Source organism: Neomonachus schauinslandi, chromosome 10, assembly GCF_002201575.2.
Source record: "Neomonachus schauinslandi chromosome 10, ASM220157v2, whole genome shotgun sequence".
Taxonomy (NCBI): Eukaryota; Metazoa; Chordata; class Mammalia; order Carnivora; family Phocidae; genus Neomonachus; species Neomonachus schauinslandi.
In genome coordinates this window covers 77,403,348-77,423,632 of record NC_058412.1, presented here as the reverse complement: position 1 = coordinate 77,423,632, position 20,285 = coordinate 77,403,348, and the positions used below count along the sequence as shown (strand labels likewise).

The 20,285-nt window shown below is 47.2% G+C and overlaps 1 protein-coding gene across 2 annotated transcripts in view; it reads left to right on the top strand.

Annotated features, from left to right (window-relative positions):
* CRACDL (CRACD like) overlaps positions 1–20,285 on the top strand; it is a 134,162-nt gene that overhangs the window by 86,995 nt on the left and 26,882 nt on the right. For both annotated transcript variants that reach the window (XM_021701197.1, XM_021701196.1), the window contains exons 3-6: positions 1,838–2,006; positions 9,312–9,447; positions 9,790–9,954; positions 15,746–15,973. In XM_021701197.1, the coding sequence (XP_021556872.1) occupies positions 1,838–2,006; positions 9,312–9,447; positions 9,790–9,954; positions 15,746–15,973 (698 nt within the window). The remainder of the gene's footprint in view (positions 1–1,837; positions 2,007–9,311; positions 9,448–9,789; positions 9,955–15,745; positions 15,974–20,285) is intronic.

The following is a 20,285-nucleotide window of genomic DNA, read 5'->3' as shown; positions in this document are numbered from 1 at the left end:
AATAAAATTAATTGATCTCTGGTACAACTGATCAAGGGAAAATGAGGAGGCACAAATAATATCAGAGCTGAGGAAGGGGGCTTTATTACAGGGGGTGCGGATGCTAAAACAATACGAGGATATTCTTAATAACTGTATGCCAGTAAATTTGAAAATTTGGAAAAATAGGCAAATTCCTAGAAAAACATAACTTCATAAAACAGATTCGAGAAGGAAAAGATCCAAATAGTTCCTGTGACCATTAAATAAATTGAATTTAACAGCCTAGCAGGTGAACAGATCTAACAAGGACAGGCCCCAGTGGCTGGCTCGTTGGCTGGCTGGCTGACCAGTTGCAGTTCAGAGAGGAGTGTTCAGCGGTTACCCTCGGGGTCTTCGTAGCCACTCTTGTTCATTAACACAGAAACAGCATCTCTGACCACAGAGGGCGGTGAGGCTGCATGTGTGTTCAGACCTTCAGGGATGCAAACTTGTGTGTCACCTAGGCAAAGGCCAGATGGTATCCTGGCAAATGCAGAAAATTCTTAAGAGTCTTTCCAAATAATAAACTCTTATTGAGAACCATCAGTTAGCAACATAAACATTTTGTGATTGTTAAGGTAAGGAAACTTCCACTAGAAGCTAAGATAACTGAGTTATAGGACTGATTTCCCCTTATGCAGGGATCTGCCCCACCTAAGGTAATATAAGGACCCCCAGCTAGAGTAATCTAAAGTAATTCTCCACATTAAGGCAAGATCATGTAAACTTCCCAAGGGGACATTCATATAAATATAAAGATACTGTGTTTTTTTAAAAAAGGAAGTCAGCTTGGGGCACCTGGGTGGCTCAGTCGGTTAAACGTCTGCCTTCAACTCAGGTCATGATCCCAGGGTCCTGGGATCAAGCCCCGCATCGGGCTCCCTGCTCCGCGCAGAGTCTGCTTCTCCCTTTCCCTCTATCCTTCTCCCCTGCTCGTGCTCACTCGTTCGCTCTCTCTCTCTCGTTCTGCTGTCTCTCTCAGGTAACATTTTTTTTTTTAAAAAAAAAAAAGCCCACAAAATTGTTTACTTATAAAACTAATAAATTGTTTTAACAAATGTTCAGGATATGTTAGACAGTATCCTGATGATCTCTGCTGTTACATCCTTCTGTTGTTAGTTCTCATAAATATTCAGAAGAAAAGGAACGAAGTTCTCTGAGCTGCTCATGTGACGTCACAGGATCCTGAGCATGATAGAATTTGTGGGTGAGAATAAAGGAAGCATCAGAGAAGAGATCACAAAATGTTTCAAAGTGTCATAAATTCTCACAATCCAGGAAGCATGGCGGGGGGTGGGGGATCAGTGCTGCCACCACCATTTGACGTTTTCTTTTCCACCAAAAGTTGTTAGCTCCTCCTGGCGTCTAGCATGCCAGCGAGCACCATGAGCTTGGGTCTCCTCTGATTGTCCTTGGTGCACACATTCATGAGAAATGAAGCAGTTGAGGATTATTCGGAAAAATAATTTGAGTTACACATGGCCTTTACCTCACCAGGACTTTTTGCTATCCGCTATGTATATTTTAGATATTAAAACTTGCTCTCGTTCGTACAATGGACTATTACTCAGCAATTAAAAAAAGAAGCATGCAGGGGCGCCTGGGGGGCTCAGTTGGTGAAGCATCCGAGTCTTGATTTCCACTCAGGTCATGATCACGGGGTTGTGGGATCAATTTTTTCAGATGTGCCAAAACGGTCTTCTGTGTACTTCACATACTTCTGTGTGGAAAAGGGACTTGCAGGAGCAAATAATGGATGCATGGTGCACACCTCACACGTGCTCGGCAAGTGCTCACATGCGTTCTTTCTGCATAGGAAAGAAAAAGTCCAAGTTCAAGACATTTAAGAAGTTCTTCGGGAAAAAGAAGAGAAAGGAATCGCCGTCTGCCACAGGAAATAGCACTTGGAAACAGAGTCAGGCGAAGAGTGAAGTGATTGCCATCGAGTCGGGGCCAGTGGGCTATGACTCAGAAGATGAGCTCGAGTAAGTTGCCCCGCCCATCCTTCAGGCTCCTATGCCCCAGTAAGCAGGTGGGGGCACAGGAGGACCCAAATACTCTGTCTCATTGTCCTGGTAACTGGCTGGATTTCTGAGCCTCTTTCCCTCCTAGGGAATTCCACTGGAGGTTCCTCCAAAGAAGTTGTATTTTCTGTCTTTTCATACATAGGGATGGAGAAAGTTGTGGGAAAACATTATCAGGTACCTGCTACGTGCCAAGTGCTGTGTTTATTAAAAGTCTACAATCACTGTGGGGGAGGAGGTCAGAGCTACCGTCTTATAAATGAGCAAACCAAGCTTTAGAGAAATTTTGGAGAACTTGTCCATTGCCCTGCAACTGAAAGCTGCAAGGTTAGGATACAAGCCATGATTTTATTTGACTGAGCACTCTTTTGAGGACGTAGGTATTATACCAGGAAAATGCATCTCTCTAAGCCTAAACTTTGAGTTATCTAATAAGAAGATTTTCCATTAGAAGGAGAGAGGGGTGGGGGAAGTCTTCTTGCTGTTAAATCTTGGAAAAATCATCCAAAGATCTTGTTGGCTACAACAGAACCAATAGGTATGAAAACTTGGGGAAATCTAGTGTGAAGTAATCCTTATTTCTATAACTTGTACTTCACCAAAATATAGTTACATTATGCATGCTTCAGTGATTCCAGAAGTTACATCTGTGAATAAAAGGAGAAAAAAAACCCAGATTTGTTGCCATGCAACAAACATAGTTTGTTTTAGTTTGGGAATAAAATTCCACAGAAGATATAATGACCCTTGGGACTGGGGAATAGACCTCGCTGGGATGGGGTCACAAGCTTCAGCATCCCAGTGATGCTGTCCCGTCCCCTCCTTCCTCCCCAGGCTCCTCGCCTGTTTTTAGAGGAGTAGAAATTACAGTGACCACTTGGTGGCACCAAATGACTGAAGCGGAAAGATTCAGGTTTTTTCTTTCAGGGTTTTTGTTTTTGTTTTTCTTTCCTGGTGCTGGCAGGGAGCAGGAAGGACCCACATTATACTTCATGAAGAGCTCGGAGGAGGTGCATGCGTTTTTTGAGGCAGTGTGCTCCAAATTCTGGGGGAACAAGACATTATCGTGATAATATTGCTAATTATTCGATGTCTTCACTGGACCAGCCCCAGGGAAGTTATAACACTCACTCCCACCCACACCCTATCTCTGACCAGAACATACAGTGGCCCTTCCAACCAGAGAACAGGATCACAGCAGAGGGGGGAGCGGGGTGTGTGTGTCTGTATGTGTGTGAGAGATGACCGGTCCACTTGTGTTTCCTCTTTGTCCCTGGAGCCCATCGACAGTGGGGACAGTTTCCTTTTTATCTTTATGTTCTCAGCACCTGGCAGGGGCCAGGTCCTCAATTACTGGTAAAAGTTTGCTGAAGGGGTGCCTGGGTAGCTCAGCCGGTTAAGTGGCTGCCTTCGGCTCAGGTCATGATCTCGAGGTCGGGCTCCCTGCTCAGTGGAGAGTCTGCTTCTCTCTCTCCCTCTGCTCCTACCCCTGCTGTGCTCGCTCGCTCTCTCAAATAAATAATAAATAAAATCTTAAAAAAAAAAATCTTTGCTGGAACGATGCTGGGCTAGGAAACTTAAGGGTGGGGTCTGATGAGGCCCAGGAAGTGCATTGCTTTTAGAGAGCAGCACAGAGGATGAGACAAGATCTTTTCCTCCCCCAACTTTATTGGAAGAAAATTGATATATAACATTGTGGAAGTTTAAGACATGTAACATGTTGATTTAATACACATATATATTAAAAATTGATTACTACCCTAGAGCTAACACCTGCATCATGTCACCTAATTACTATTTATTTTTTAAGGTGAGAATATTTAAGATCTAGTCTCTTAATTTCCAAGTATGTAATACAAGAGTATTAGCTATAAGACTGTGCCATAAACTGTGCTGTCGATCTCCTTAACTTCTTCATCTTATGACTGGACTTTGTACCATTTCCCCCACCCTGCAGCCCCTAGTAACCACCATCTACTCTGTTCTGGGAGTTTGACTTTCTTAGATTCTGCATATAAGTGAGATCATATAGTTTTTATCTTTCTCTTTCTTGTTTGTTTCACTTAGTGTGACACCCTTGGGGCTCATCCATGTTGTCACAAACCACAGGATATCCCCCTTTCTCATGACTTAGTAATATCCTACGTACATACACACACACCCACACACACACACACATTCATACTACATCTTCTGTATCCATTCATCTGTTGATAGACATTTGGATTATTTCCATATTTTGGCTATTGTGAATAATGCTGCAGTGAATATAGGAAGGCAGATACCTCTTCAAGATCCTATTTTCATTTCCTTTGGATAAACACCCAGAAGTAGAATTGCTGGATCCTGTGATAGTTCTATTTTTAATTTTTCGAGGAGCCTCCATGCTGTTCTTTTCAGTGACTGCACCAACTTACATTCCCACCAACGGTGCAGAAATTTTCTCTTCTCCACATTCTCCCCAACACTTATCTCTTATCACTTTGATGATAGCCATTCTAACAGGTGTGAGATTTGCATTTCCCTGTGTCTGTTAGCCATTTGTATGTCTTCTTTGGAAAAATGTCTATTTAATTCCTCTGCACATTTTTGAATCGGATTTTTTTTTCTTGCTATTGATTTATATGAGTCCTTTATATATTTTGGATATTAACCCCTTATCAGATATATGATTTGCAAATATTTTCTCCCATTCTTTAGGTTTTCTTTTCATTTTGTTGATGGTTTCCTTTGCTGTGCAGAAGCTTTTAAATTTGATATAGTCTCACTTTTTATTTTTGCTTTTGATGCCTTTGCTTTCAAGAAATTATTGCCAAGACCAGTGTCACGGTTTCTTACTACATATGTTTTCTTCTAGGAGTTTTATGGTTTTGGGTCTTATGTGCAAGTCTTTAGTCCATTTTCATTTTTTTTTATGGTGTAAGATAGGGTTCAGTGTCATTCTTTTGCTCATGGCTATCCAGTTTTTCCAGTGCCATTTATTGAAGAGACTGTCCTTTCCTCATTGTATATTTTTGGCTTCTTCGTTATAAATTAACTGACTATATGAGGGACAAAATCTTAGAGGCACTTTTTAGTGCCTTTGAGAGTCTGTGTGCCTTCTAGATTCTGCAGCGACTTCTCATCCATCACGATGGGCAAAAGAGTTCCATTTGCCAAGGTACATTAATGCTGGCAAACTACATGGGACCCTGGGGGTTTAAAAGGCTGACACCCATTTATTGTGTCTGTGTTGTTATGCTTTTTAAGTCTCTTAATCTATAATGATTTTCCTTCCCCCTCCCCACCCACCCTACTTTGTTTCATGTCATTGATCTGATGGAAAAAACAGGGTTATTGTCTCTGCCAAATATCCCACATTCTGGATTTGCTTTCTCTTGGTATGACTGAACTCATTTTTATAGTCTCTGAATCTCTTGTAAAGTGTTAGATGGATCTGGATATTTAATTAGATTTAGGTTCAGATGGTACTGGGTACTTACTCTCACATCACCTCATGAGGCACATGCCATCTGGTTGTCCCACTTCTCATGACACTAAGACTGAGCAGTGGGTTCAGGGGGTCTCTCTCAGTGTGATACCTCCACAGACCTTCGCCTAATGATTTCAACACCTGCTGATGATCATTGCCTAGATCCATTATTTTATTGCAAAATGGTGGTTTTTCTAATTGTATCACTCATTCTGCATGTGTTAGCTGGAATTCTTACATGAACCTTTCCTTCCTCAATTCCTTACTTTCTCTAATATGCGAGATGTCCAGGAAAGGCAGAATAATGCCTGGTTCTCCTTTTACCAATCAACCTTCAGAGTAACAATCTGGTACCCTAGCTGGTACCCTAACTTCCAATACTGACCAATGAGTTTTTCTTTTCTTTTTTTTTTTTTTTTTAGTATATATCATTGTGAATGCATGGATTTTTATATATTTGATTTGCTTTAGCCCATGACAGTCTTTATTCATTTTTATGCTCACAGTGCCTCATCTTACACTATTGGGAGTCACTTCAGATTAGCTCCCGAGTTCTTTAGACATGACCCCATTTGTCTTTGAAATCTTCCTTGCTTTCTTGTACAATGGGATTTCTATCCCAGCTTTATTTTGTACATTTCCTGTTCTAGACCTACGATCAGCCACCTCTTCACATGGGCCCGGTTCCTTTTATTTTTATTTTTTTAAGATTTTATTTATTTATTGAATGAGAGAGAGAAAGCACATGAGAGGGGGGAGGGTCAGAAGGAGAAGCAGGCTCCCCACTGAGCAGGGAGCCCGATGCGGGACTCGATCCAGGGACTCCAGGATCATGACCTGAGCCGAAGGCAGTGGCTTAACCAACTGAGCCACCCAGGCGCCCCCCGGTTCCTTTTAGTATGAAGTGGTTTTCAGAGACCACAGTCTGGCTGCTAAGGGTGATGATTGCTAGCTGGCTGTCATTGCTTCTAGACTTCTTCAGTAGATTAGGGACTAAAAAATACATTCTATTTTTTAAGAGAAAAGTAACTCACTGATATTTCCAGTTCAAACTTAAGACAAAATTTTTACTTTATTTGAATTCACTGTTCTCTTATGCTAGGAATCTTAATTCCTAGTGATATGAACAAAATTACTCATTTTCTTCTTCATATAATATACTTATAATCTCATTACCCTGATCTCCCACATAGAGGTTATGTTCTATAAAGATTGTTGTGTACTATTTTTAAAAATCAGTACTGCTACCAATAAGACTACTGAGTGTAATTTCATATCTTTGATTGGTTTTTTTGTTCTTGGAATTTATCCTATTATGAATGTAGAGCCAGAACTCATTTTGGGGGCGCCTGGGTGGCTCAGTCAGTTAAACATCCAACTCTTTATATCAGCTCAGGTCATGATCTCGGGTTGTGAGATCAAGCCCCTTGTTGGGCTCCATGCTGGGTGTGGAGCTTGCTTAAGATTGTCTCCCTCTCCCCCTCTTCCCCTCTTTCCCCTCTCTCTCTCTCTCTCAAAAAAAAAAAAATCACTTAGATGTTGGGTTAAAATCACTTGAAGTCATTCTTTTCTCTGTGCAGTTATGCCAACAACACAATATAAAATTAGGCTCGTTTGTTTCTGTTTGTTTTCTAGTTTTAGAGATTCTCTTATTTCCCTTTTTGTTTGACTTTGTCTTTTAACTATGTAAAATATTTACATAGTTTCAAAGACAAAATTGTGAATGTGTAAGTAAATGCCTTGGCGCCCTGTCTCCCAATCTCATTTTGTCCTTCTCCCCAACGGAAACTATTTTTATTCATTTGTTGCTTATCCTTCTATTTTTATGTTTTAAACTGTAAGCAAACAACATACCTCTTCACATATGTTCACCTATATTCATACCCCCCTTCCGCACATAGCGCTAATACGCCATAAGCATTGTTCTGCACTCTGCTTCATTTTCCACTCGGTGCAGTCTTGTGCTCCCTTACCCACATGGTCACCTGCAGAGTCTCCATTAGATGATGTTCCGTGGTTTATGCAGGTACCTACTGAGGGCCATTTGGGTTGTTGGTGGTCTTTTCCTTCTGTAAACGTAGTGAATGTCCCTGAGCATATGACCTTCTGTGTTTTTGCCAGTGTATCTTTGCAGAGGCCTTTTCATGCTGTCTCAACTCCTACTTAACACCTAGAGTGGAGGCGTTGGGGCAGTGGTTATGGTTTTCAAAGGGAGTGGCCATGGGCTGCCCACTGTAGGAGGGAGAGACAGGTGTGCGTGTGATCTTTGTAACAGGAGCTGCCGTTGACAGGGAGGGCCTGCTGGGTTCTTTCACTTGGCTTCATGCCCTCCCAGAAGAGTGAGGACACATTCTTTTGGGAGCCTGTGGATTCCCCACTTGCAGACTCACTACTGTGAGCTAGGAGGAAGTTGCAAACATTATTAACCAACACAACATGATCTGCAGTGGAGCGGGACCACCCGTAAGAGTTCCTAATGCCTCGCAGAGGACAGGATGCCTGGGGCGGCGTGCGGGTGGGGGAGTGTAGAGCACAGATGCACAGTGCCTGTGGGAACAGGCTTTCCTTCCTTCATCATCGGGTTTCCATCATCTCCTTCCACCTATTGTTCAGGCAGCCACTGCTGCTAGGAAAATCTGACAACTTAACTCCCACATCCTCTTAGGACATTTTGTGAATGTCCTGTGGGTTCGGTTCCTAACTGGAGTCTCGAGCTCAGGGCTGGGGCAGCGGCCGGGATGGGGATGACAGAAGGACCCACCATCTGTACTCCAGGGCCTAGGCACATAGGCTGGATTACACAGCTCATTCATAGTAGGTGATGAAAACAGGGCACGGCTTCACAGATTTGCAGTTCTCATTTCAAACCCACCCTCTGGATGCGTGTTTTGGACCACCTTGCAAGGATGCCTCCGTCAGGCAGGCCCTCAGCCTGCTATGCAGACACGACCTCTAGCCCACCGAGGAACAGCATGTTTGCCCACAAGGAATGATTTCACCTTCCTCAGGCATCCACCATAGTCTTTGCACAACCCCCCCCCACCAGCCCTTCCTCTCTGCAGGCCTCCTGTCTTGGACATCACACCTCCCTCAAACCCTGATTTTCCCATTAATAAAAAGAATTCACACAACCTTCAGAGCCATCAGGAAAATGCCTACCTCTACAGTGCTCCTAAGCGTTGACTGTGGTATTTGACAGGGTGGAGATAAACCAGAGTCAAAAGCCATCAAAAAATAAATGCAGCCGGGGTGCCTGGGTGGCTCAGTCGTTAAGCACCTGCCTTGGGCTCAGGTCATGGTCCCAGGGTCTTGGGATCGAGCCCCGCATCGGGATCCCTGCTCGGCAGGAAGCCTGCTTTTCCCTCTCCCACTCCCCCTGCTTGTGTTCCTGCTCTCGCTATGTCTCTCTCTGTCAAATAAATAAATAAATAAAATCTTTAATAATAAATAAATAAATAAATAAATAAATGCAGCCGGGGCGCCTGGGTGGCCCAGTCGTTGAGCGTCTGCCTTCGGCTCAGGTCATGATCCCAGGGTCCTGGGATCGAGCCCCACATAGGGCTCCCTGCTCGGAGGGAGGCCTGCTTCTCCCTCTCCCACTCCCCCTGCTTGTGTTCCTGCTCTCGCAATGTCTCTCTCTGTCAAATAAATAAATTAAAAAAATCTTTAAAAAAAAAATGCAGCCGAAGGCGTATTGTGGCTGCGCTGTTAGGCCCCAGCCCTCTTGTTCATGCTGAGCCTCCTGCGTGAGACGTGGAGGAGCGTGGCGTTTCATGGTGCCTCTTTTATCCTAGGGAGTCGAGGGCCGCGCTGGGCAGCCGGGCCCTGTCACACGACAGTATTTTCATTCCTGAGTCGGGACAGGACCCTCCTCGGCCTGTGCGGGTGTTTTCCCAAGAAAATGTGTGTGACCGGATTAAAGCCCTGCAGGTAAACTTCTCCTGGGCAGTGACACTGGGTATATACGTCAAATACGAGCTGAGAAGTTTTCGAATTATTTCTGCTTGGTTTATTTGACATATCTTGAAGTGTAATTGCATGCAGGACACACCAAATTACTTACAACTGGATCTTGACTCGTCCTAAGTTGTAACTGCTCATTTTCAGGATGAGAGCAGGAGAGCTGGGGGCAGACAACTCTTTTCAGTTCAGTCTACTCACTGCCCCAGGCAGGGGCGTTGAAAATAGCCCCTGAATGAACCGGAGCAGGAAGATTTGTTGATAAAAAGTTGCTGATGAAAACAAGAGCAAATGTTCTTTATTATAATCTAGCTGAAAATACAGTGTAATGTGAAAATGGGGCCGCCACCGCCTCCGGGAGGCCTTCCTGCCAAGCGGGGAGATGACACTGGCATGAGTTCTGAGGACGACGGTCTGCCCAGGAGCCCCCCAGAGATGTCCCTGCTGCCTGACATTGGTCCCGGCACAACCATAAAGGCAAGTGAGGCCTGCGCCACCTCTCGGCTTGGTGCGCGCCCACTTCGGGGGGGGTGGGGGGGGCGCTCTGGTGGCCCCCGTGTGTTCCTGTAAGAGTCCCACGGTCTGTGTGGCCAGGCGGTATTCCAGACCAGGTCCGTGGAGCTCACGGTCAGTCCTTGGGCTGCATTTGTTTTCGTTCTTTGAGCAGAAATGTCCATCTTGTCAGGAGATAGGGTTTTGGTAGCCTTTTTTGTAATGGCTACAGATCTGATACAATCAACCCTCTCCCTGGTTTTTCCTGTCTGAGCAGATGACCAGACCGGGCATCCCATCTGAAAGAAGGGAAACACCTTTATGTCTGTTTTCTGTTGTCATGACGTTTGGCTGGAGGGAGAAGGGAGTGGTGAACATATGTGACTTAATCTGGACTCTCCGGTCTGAGTTTAGGGCCATGAGAACCTGTTGGTCTGGGGTAGAATGTGACATATGCTGCTGGTAAACAGGGCAACAGGGAAAGTTTGACCAGCAAGAGGGCCATCTGTGACCTCAGCAGGGCAGGGGAGCCGATCGTGGATAACACCCTCCCCCATTAGGAAACAGGAGGAAGCACTGAGCCTCGTGGAAGTAGCCCTGCTCCTGATGCCGCCATTTTAAGCCAGTACGCTGTACTTGTACGTAAACGATCATTTTCCCTTTAGACCAGCCCTGCTGAGGGGTGGATAGAATTGGAGTTATATGTGTAATGCTGACACTTGAAAAACAAAGGCCAGAGTCCATGTTTTATAGCCACTCCCCTGCCCTGTGCGTTCTTGGAGCTATGGCTCCGTGCCCTAGTGGACGATTGTTCACTGAGAATCTCGGGATTCATTGTGAACCACCATCTTGCAAATTCTGAGCTGCTCTGTAATACATTTAGCAGTCACTTCAACTTGGACATCCAGAAGCCCCCCGGCAAAGGCAGGGGAAAGAATACTCACCTAACTTGGGTGCGGTTGTGGGTTCCCAGAGCATCACCGGTAAAAGCCAGAGGGAAGGCTGTGGTGGAGCTGAATGTAAGTGAGCCCCAGGGTTAGGGTTTGCCCAGAGCTGGCTAGAGAATTATTCTCTCCAGAATTCTGCTCTAAGGTAAACCTGTCCCTGCTTGTTCCATGAGCAGGGTCTAAAGACAGTGAGCTACCCACACCTGCTCTCCCAGGTTGAAGAGAAGGAGGAGAAGACAGGAGGATGATTTGGGCCATTTCCTGGATTTCAAGCCAACCCTTAAAATACCAGAGGGGAAGGCTGGCGGGCTATGGCTAACTCCAGTGTCACATGACAGACCCCTCTTGTACTCTGAGACGCGGAGCTTCAGCGTCCCCAGCCTCAGGACCAGATGGGACTTTGTATGTTTCAGGGCCACATGCTGGGGAGATGACTCTCACGAGCCATAGTTGACTGGCTTGCCCTCACTCTATCCCACAGTTCTCTGGCTCTCTCTGCCTTTAGCTGGGGCAGTACAGGAGAACAGGTGGTTTCTAATTCCATTCATTAAGGCATGAGCCCACCTCTGAACCTGCAAAGCACCACAATGCACAGATTCCATAGTTAGCTGTATGGGAGCCACTCACACCCAGCGGGGCTGGCTCTTCCTTCTCAGCACCCTTGGTTATGTTACTGAAAAAACAAGGTTCTGAGATTTTATTAACTAGGTAATTCTATTAATTGGGTAATAGGAAACTAAAATTGGAGCCTTTAAGACTTAAAAAATATGTATAATCTTTATTACCATGGTTTTGAAGACACAGTGATCATATTTTATGCCCTGAAAGTTTCTTGGGCACAGTGGACTGACTGGTTGAGAGGAGGAAACAATGCACCCTTTAAAATGTCTTTATATAACACATGATATTTGATATAATGGTACCTTCAATCCCAAAAGGATGGGATTGTGGGCTCTTTCATTTTTTTCCTGTTGTGACTCCCGGAAGCAGGCCCACATGCTTGATAGAGAAACTTAATGAAGATTATTGTGATAAAAGGTTTCCAGTAACAAGTATCTCATGATGCTGCCAAGGTGATATTTCCTAATGGAATGAGTTTTTTAGGAAATGCACGAAATTATTTTTAAAATCTCATTACCACGTGAGGTGACAAAGAAACTTTATTTGGTGGTTTCTAAGGTAAAATGACATCCAACTAGCCATCTGCTAAGTGTCCTGCCATTAAGTAGGAAGCACTGGGTAGAGGGTGGCAAGCTGGGAAGTTGTCCTGGGTGATGAGGAAAGGTAACACACGGAGAGAGACAACATGGGCTCTGGCAGAAACGGACCCACTGCCGTGCAACCAGGCGGTGGGCAGGTTCTGTCATCTGTAGAATCCGTGTCCTCAGAGGGTTTTGGAGAGGATTATGTGAAATCAGGTAGGTCAGTGCCTCCCCTTCCCTCAACAGGAAAGGCCAGCTGGGGTGCAAAGCCAGGAGGCTCCTCCTTCCCAGAAAGGCCCATGTCTGCGGGCTGTTCCCACGTGCACCGGCCTCAGCCCACTCCTGGGTGGCTGAGCCCCTCTCTTTGAAGACAAACACTGTAAACCAGCTGTCACCCAGGGTCACCCCTGAAAAAGCCCGTGAACCCCAGGCCATTTTCCCATTTGAGTCCCATTCCTCCAATGAAGGGCCAGCCACCTGCTAGACTTTTTAAATCATTCATTTCCGGAGTTATCCAGAAGCATGGATTTCAGGACCAACGGGTGACTGGGAGCAAGCAGGGCAAATGGGGATGCTTCCAGCCCACAGATAAAAACACAGGTCAGCTTTCCTGTCCCGTCCTACCTTACCTCACATAGTTGCTTCACTGATCAAAGACAGGCTGCGTCATTCTCCTCAGTCATGAAGGTGTTGGTCTTTTTAGGCCCTAAGAACTCTCGGAACGACCACAAAGACGGAGAAGTGAGAGTCTGGCGCCCTAGCAGGAAGACCAGCCGTGACAGCCAGTGCAGGGGTTTTGCAGGGACGGAGGTCATTGTGGTCAGAGTTTCTGAGAAGTTAAGCTCCCTGCCAGCTCGCACCACCCCCCCAGGGGCCGGGGTGGGCCTGAGCCCAGGACCAGCTGCTCAGGCAGTGCAAACGCCAGGTGGGCTGAGTGGAGGGGAGGCAGGGAAGGTTTGTCCTTTGGGTTTATAGGGAGGTGACCAAAGCCCATGTCCTCACAGAAGACATAATCATTCTCACCTGGGAGTCACTGCATTTGCGAAAGCAGCTCATCTTGCCTGTTCTCTTAAGTCCCACGCAGTCAGAAAAACAAAACCCAAAATTTTACCCGATGTATATATACGTTGTTCCTCTAGACAAAGGTGAAAATGAAGGATTCTATATGATCTTTGGAATGTACCCATTCTAGTGGTGACCCTTAGGGAGGACAGCTGGGAGAGGTGTCACCTGTCCAGTCTTAGGTGATATACTGAGTCCTCAGCTACAACAGTGGAAGCCAAAGCCACAGGCACAGAGGAAGCCAGAAGTCCTGTCCTGTGGTTTATTTTTTAAATAATTTTTCTTGCTTTATTCCCATGAGAACCCAAGTAGCTGAAACAAGAGAACTGAAATAGATTATGTCCACTTATAACCCCTTTCCCCTCATTGTAGTAATCGTCTTCTCCCAGTAGGCAGGAGTAAACTTAATACTTGCAGGAGAGGGCGCCTGGGTGGCTCAGTTGGTTAAGCGACTGCCTTCGGCTCAGGTCATGATCCCGGAGTCCTGGGATCGAGTCCCACATCGGGCTCCCGGCTCGGCGGAGAGCCTGCTTCTCCCTCTGACCCTATCCCCTCTCATGCTGTTTCTCTCTCTCTCTCTCTCAAGTAAATAAATAAATAAAATATTTAAAAAAAAAAATACTTGCAGGAGAGAATATAAGGAACCTTTCTGTTAACAGGGAAAATACATTTCTCTGAGGAAGTTCCCTTGCAGGGGGAGTCCCTGCATCAGCTTGTCTCTCTAACAGTGACATCCTTCTGGTGCCCCCTAGTTAAGCAGAGGCTGCTGGAACCTGCTCTGTGTGGGGCTCCAGGGTTGTGGAAAAGAAACTGAGCAAGATGTACCCAGGTCCCTGGGAGTCTGCCCGCTGCCCATGGCTTGTTTGCTGCCTCCTTCCTGAGGAGACCATTTTCACAGGGGCTCACTAAGTCATTGTGAGGTGCCTAAAATTATGGTCTTAGGTTAAAATGTAAGCTTGACACCACCTCGCACCCCTCAGGACGGCTCCTATCAAAGAAATAGAAAATTACAAGTGTTGGCAAGGATGTGGAGAAATTAGAGCCCCTGTGCCCTGTTGGTGGGAATGCAAAACGGTGTAGCTGCTGTGGCAAACAGTATGGAGGTTCCTCAAAAAATTAAAAATAGAACCACTGTATGATCCAGCAATTCCACGTCTGGGTATATATCTGAAAGAACTGAAAGCCAGTTCTTGAAGAGGTATTTGTACACGTGTTCACAGCAGCATTATTCACAATAGATAAAATGTGGAAGCAACCCAAGTGTCCATGAATGGATAAACAAAATGTGGTATCTACATACGATGGAATATAGTTCAGCCTTATAAAGGGAGGAGGGTCTGACACAGGCTACAGCATGGATGAACATTATGCTAAATGAAATAAGCCAGACAAAAAAAGGCAAATACTGTGTGATTCCACTTAACGTGAGGTACCTAGAGTAGTCAGATTTATAGAGATAGAAAGTAGAATGGTGGGTGCCAGGGGCTGGGGGAGAGGCAATGGGGAGTTGTTGTTTAGTGGGTGCAGAGTTTCAGTTTTACAAGAGGAAAAGTTCTGCAGAGGTTTGCTCAACAATGGGAGTGTACTTAATGCCACTGAACCGTATGGCTAAAAGCGGTTATGATGGTAAATTTTGTTGTGTTTATACATACAAAATTTGGAAGACAAAAAGCATTGGGAGAAAAATATAAATGTAAACTTGACACTAATACTGAGCACCATGCTAGAATAGAAGTAGGGGGCAGGGTTGTAAACAAAGCCCAGCACCTCCCAGATTCTCTCTCTGCACCCCGCTCCCCATGTGGGTACCCCCTCCACCACTTCATGCCGATAAACGTCTTGGCGGTAGAACCCACTGAGACCTTACTCAGTGAAGGGGATGGCCAAGTTCAGTGGGCAGGCAACAGCATGTTACCGTCATCCTTCCAGGTGATTACCAAAATATCCTTCCTCCCTGGCAGCGCTTTTGCCCTTGACTGTCAGTGCCTCACTGCGGAGGTATAAGCTAGTAAAATGTTTGTAACGCCAGATTTCTCCAAGACGACACACGAAGATACAGAAACCTTCTAGAATGAACAAATGCAGCTGTAGAGATGGGCTGCTGGGTGGTGGGCTTGGCCCATCCTCTGCTCGCTCCAGCCTGTCAAATCACACCTCTGGGCCACCCTCTCGGCTTCCAGAGGCAGGAGCAAGCCTGCCCTTGGAGAGACCAGGTGGGTCTGCTTCATCAGAGAAAGAAGCCCTTGTCTGAAGTGGCTGTACCTGCTTGGGAGGGTGAAGGCGGAGCTGTCTCCCCGAGGCTGCCTGGGACGCAGGCTCTCTGCATGGCCTTGGAAATGAGTGACAAGTTTGCAGGGGTTGGCCCAACATTTAAAACTCCTTTCTAAGGAGGTACCCTAGAGTCCTCCCTGTTGAGAGTCAGATTTTAAATCCGTCCCCCCATGTAAAGCCCAGAGATGGCGTGGGAAGACTGAGCACAGTAAAAGAAGGGAGCTGGTATGTTGGCTGGACCCATTTCATACCGAGAAGTTAATGTTTGGTATGCTTGCTCCTTGTCCCATGAAGGTCTCTTTAGTTTCCTCATCCCGGCCACAGTCTCCGGACCAGCTCTTCTCCAGGCACACAAGCGACGCCAGCATCCCCCCCCGCACCTTGGACAGCAGCGTGGCACCCGTGGCTGATTTCGATTACCCTCCGGAATTGTCCTCCTGCCTGGACAACTCTGCAGCTAAGCACAAGCTCCTGGTTAAGCCCCGCAACCAGCGGTCCAGCAAAATGAGGCGGCTGTCTTCGGTAATTGGGCTTCTTCCTACATGCACAGGCAGGACAGGCAGGCCTGGTAGCCCACCCCCCCCCACTCCCTCCCACCCCGGCCTCTCTCCTCTCAGGGTCACGTGCCCCTTCTGAGAAACCCCCACGGTCAGTGGGACCATCTGCAGGAGCTGGAGTTGCTCCTCTTTTTCAATATACGTCAGATACGTCTCTTCCCTGCATAAACATGCCATCTGTTCATTGGTTCTGCAGCACCTCCCCCCGAAGCCGCTATGTGCTGTGCATCCCCTGCCTTCCCACGGCACTCAGTGTAAGGTCCGCACTCCAGGCCTGGAACACCAGGCCCTGCCTACCTCTCAGGCCTCCTCTTATTCTCTCTCTTTCTCTCTAAACACACTTTGGCCTCCAGAACTGTCTCTGGCCTCAGGCCTGATGCCTGCTGGATCCACTGCTCGAGACACCCTTCTCCTGGCTGGCTCTTTCTCAGTCTTTGGGTCTCAGCTCAGAGGTCCTCTCCCCAGAGAGGTTTACCTCACCATCCTATGGAAAACAGCCCCACCTTCCCACCAGCGCGTTCCTTTCCTTCATACAGGAGTGAGCTTTGTAAATGTGTGTGCTCACTTGTTTATTGCCAGTCTTTTTGTTTTTTGTTTTTAAAGATTTTATTTATTTGTCAGAGAGAGAGCACAAGCAGGGGGCGTGGCAGGCAAGGGGAGAAGCAGGCTCCCCATTAGCAGGGAGCCCGATGCGGGGCTCGATCCCAGGACCCTGGGATCATGACCTGAGCCAAACGCAGACGCTTAACCGACTGAGCCACCCAGGTGCTCCTATTGCCAGTCTTTTTGAGATCTCGTCCCAGCCCTGTGTCCAGCCCCTAGAGCAACGCTAGCCACACGGTTGGCATTCAGTGCACATTTGTTGAATGGATGAATGAATGAGGGAATGAACAGTGACAGATAAGCTGACACACTAGCTCAGACTCCTGCCTTGGGCGAGGACCTACTTAGTAGTGTGGGGATTGTGCCCCTCTGAGGACAGAACCCTCCCCCCCCCAATCTTTGGGCATGCTGCCTGTGTAGTGGTCAGCTCATAGTTCTAAGAGCCAAGAACTCATTCATGGAGTGCTTTGGCTGCATAGTACCAGGGGGTTAGAGGTCCACATAAGATTGTTCCCTTCTCTGCTGCCCAGTGGTGCCCACAAGGTCTCAGCGCTGGAGGAGCTGAGAGAGCAGGGTGTGGGGACAGCCTGGCCACAGAGAATGACAGTGCTGAGAACGAGATGCCCACAGACTGACATTCTCTCCTTCCTTCCCTGGAGACAAGATTGTGGGGTATTGATGAAAGGCCCAGGACAAGCTAAGGTGCTCAGCTAGGGACAGGGGGTTTTCCTTTGGGCATGTGGAAGGTGCTTTGTAAACTTCTGCCAGCAGGGGTGACTTTGGAGGGGACTAACACTGCAGAAAGAAATGAGCTGTGGTTACCCTGAGGCTAATGTGTCCTTGTGCAAGCTGGGCACTGGGGTACTTGTGTAAATGCTTGCACGTCCAACACACTTACAGTTAAAAGCTTGGTGTTGTGGGACTTGGCTGGGACTGGTAACTCCAACCTGCCTGTCCTCATGATGAGGGAGCAACAGGGCAGGGACAGAGCCAGCTCCCTCTGGCCTCAAGTCTGGCCTTTATTCCCATGGGGATGTCTTTTGCCGTGGCAAGGGTACACGTAACCAGCCCCCGCCTGGCCAGGCCTTTGTGGCAGAGGGAAGCCCGGCTCATACTGCAGGTGGAAATGCAGCATCCCCTCTCGCTGTCAGCTGGACAACGCTATACCTCTCATTCTTTCAACTTGACTTAGCTCTTGAACCCCATTTTTTTTAGACTAATAGAAATTCTGATTTAGGCGTTCTGGGTCAACATTTCTTGATTTAAACTCTGTCATTTACATATCCTCCCTCCTCCTTTGCTTTCCCTTCTTGGTAGGGAGCAGGCATGGATTAAAACTCTTAAGTTTTTGACTGGGCAGAGGTGTCTGGCCAGTGGTCACCAGTGTCACTGTTGGGTCCTAAGGTGGAGGCCTCTGTCCTTCAGTGTTCACAGCACTCTTCGCCCTTTGGTCATGAGGTGCCTCCTCCCAACCGTGAAGATTTTCCTGGTACTCTGGCCCCTCTTGGGGAATCAGGGTGCTTTCGTACATTCCCATTCTGCTCTGAGGGTGATGAGGAGCCACCACACTGGCCCTTCTTGGACCCAGGGGACTTTTACAGAGGTTCAGGGTTTCTTTTGACTTCACTGAACAGTGAGGTCCAAGTTTCCCCCACTTTTCTGATCCCCTGTACCATCTGAGGTTTCTTTCTGCCTCACCCACTTTTACCCCTGCCCCCACTCGGGCATCTCTGAGTCTCCACTTTGGTCTCTTTCCGCCGCTGTCCACATTCTGTCCTCCGTTTGGGCAGAAGAGCTGTCCAGCACCCCCAGGCATCTTCCAGCTCTGTCCTGGGGGGCGAACCCTCTACCCCACACCATCCAGGCTCTGAATCTTTTGGAGCTCTAGAGAAAAAAAGGGGTGGGGGGGGGGCTTTTCTTACCTTAAAAACTCCATCTTGGCACAGTTAAAAAAACAAACAAACCTTGCCTATTAAGACTGTGATATTTATTACAAGTTGGAAAAACACTTCCAAGAGTGCATTTGGCCGCATCCTTCTGCCCCACCAGAGCAGAGGTCGGGAAAGAGAAACACACAAAAGACAAAAGCTGGCTGTTATCTCAGCATTTTATCCTGCTGCTCAGAACCGGGGCCTGCGTGTGGTTCTGACGCGCCGGAAGCAGACGCCCGTGAACATTTATGCCAGCGTCTCAGCACCCTGGCTGGTCCTCATCCCAACCCAGGCAGTGCCAGGAGCAGGGAATATTAACTCTCTTTTAGGAGGAGCAGCATGATTCTATGAGTAGCCCCAGGTCGTGGCGGACAGAGCTGCCAAGCCTGACACTACTTATCAGCAGTGTCCTCTGCCCAGAGATGACACAGATGCTGCCCCAAGACTCTTTCTTTCTGGTGAGGGGAGGCCAATGAGCAGGCAGCCAGGACGGAGCCTCCATCTTGGTACAGGCTGAGCAGTGGGTCCTCCACTCCCTCTTCCTCCAGAGGACTGTAGGGGGTGAGGCTGCCGTGAGGGCCCAGAGGAGGAGGGCAGGGGCGGCGGTGGTGGAGAGGGAGCAGGTATATGTAGCCTTCCTGCTGTACCCAGTGCATGAGCCCAGGCTGAGTCAGAAGCCACTTTGCTCCCTGCAGGGCCTCTGCTCAGTGTCCGAGTCCACACTCCATGCTGCCTTCGTCCTGCCCAGCCCTTCACTGTTATCTCCTTGTAGCTGCCAGTGGCTTGAGTGGGATGTGGCCAGCTGGGCCTGCTTCTCAGCTTTCTGCTCATTTTGCGAGGGTTGTGATAGTTTTAAAACACGACCCACATCCTAAATAGGTTTCAACATCAGTGATTTCCTGTAGTAGCAAAAGGCCAGTAACATCTTTTGAACCTGCGGCTTTTGAAAATTCTTCTGTAGATTTCTTTGAACGTCTTCATTTTTTTCAAATCCAGGGGACAAGGATTGTGCACTTTGGCAAGAGTTAGCTAAGGTATTGTCGCAAACATCCCAGTTATCTTGTGTTCTGTTAGCAAGCAGATGCCAGCTGGGAGATGTTAAAATAACACCAGCAAACAACAACCACCTAACACAAACACTCCTCTACATTTCTTAACATAAAGGAAAGGAGATCTAAGGCCCTGAACTTTTTTTTTCCCCCCACGAAGATAGAAGTGTTTTCTAATGTCCTGAACTTTTTTTAAAAGATTGACCTCAACACCCTCAAGCTTTTGGTCATTTTCTCATAGTGCTTTTGATTTTTTTCTTTTCTTTTTTTTTTTTTTTATTTATTTATTTGAGAGAGAGAATGAGATAGAGCATGAGAGGGGGGAGGGTCAGAGGGAGAAGCAGACTCCCTGCTGAGCAGGGAGCCCGATGCGGGACTCGATCCCGGGACTCCAGGATCATGACCTGAGCCGAAGGCAGTCGCCTAACCAACTGAGCCACCCAGGCGTCCCTCATAGTGCTTTTGAATGATTCACATGACTGCCTTGGTCTCTTCTTCCTAAGCAAGCAGCGACTAACTTCGGGTACGGCAAGGAGGAAGTTGGACTAAATTTAAATTCTAGAGACTTTTCAGAAGGAAAGTACAAGGCAGTGTTTGCTTGTCAAGCCAGTAGGGCTTCAGGAGAGGAAGAGCACTGTAAGCTGCAGGAAGAGGCAAGACTCCCTGTAGGAGTGGAATCTGAGACTGTCCTTGG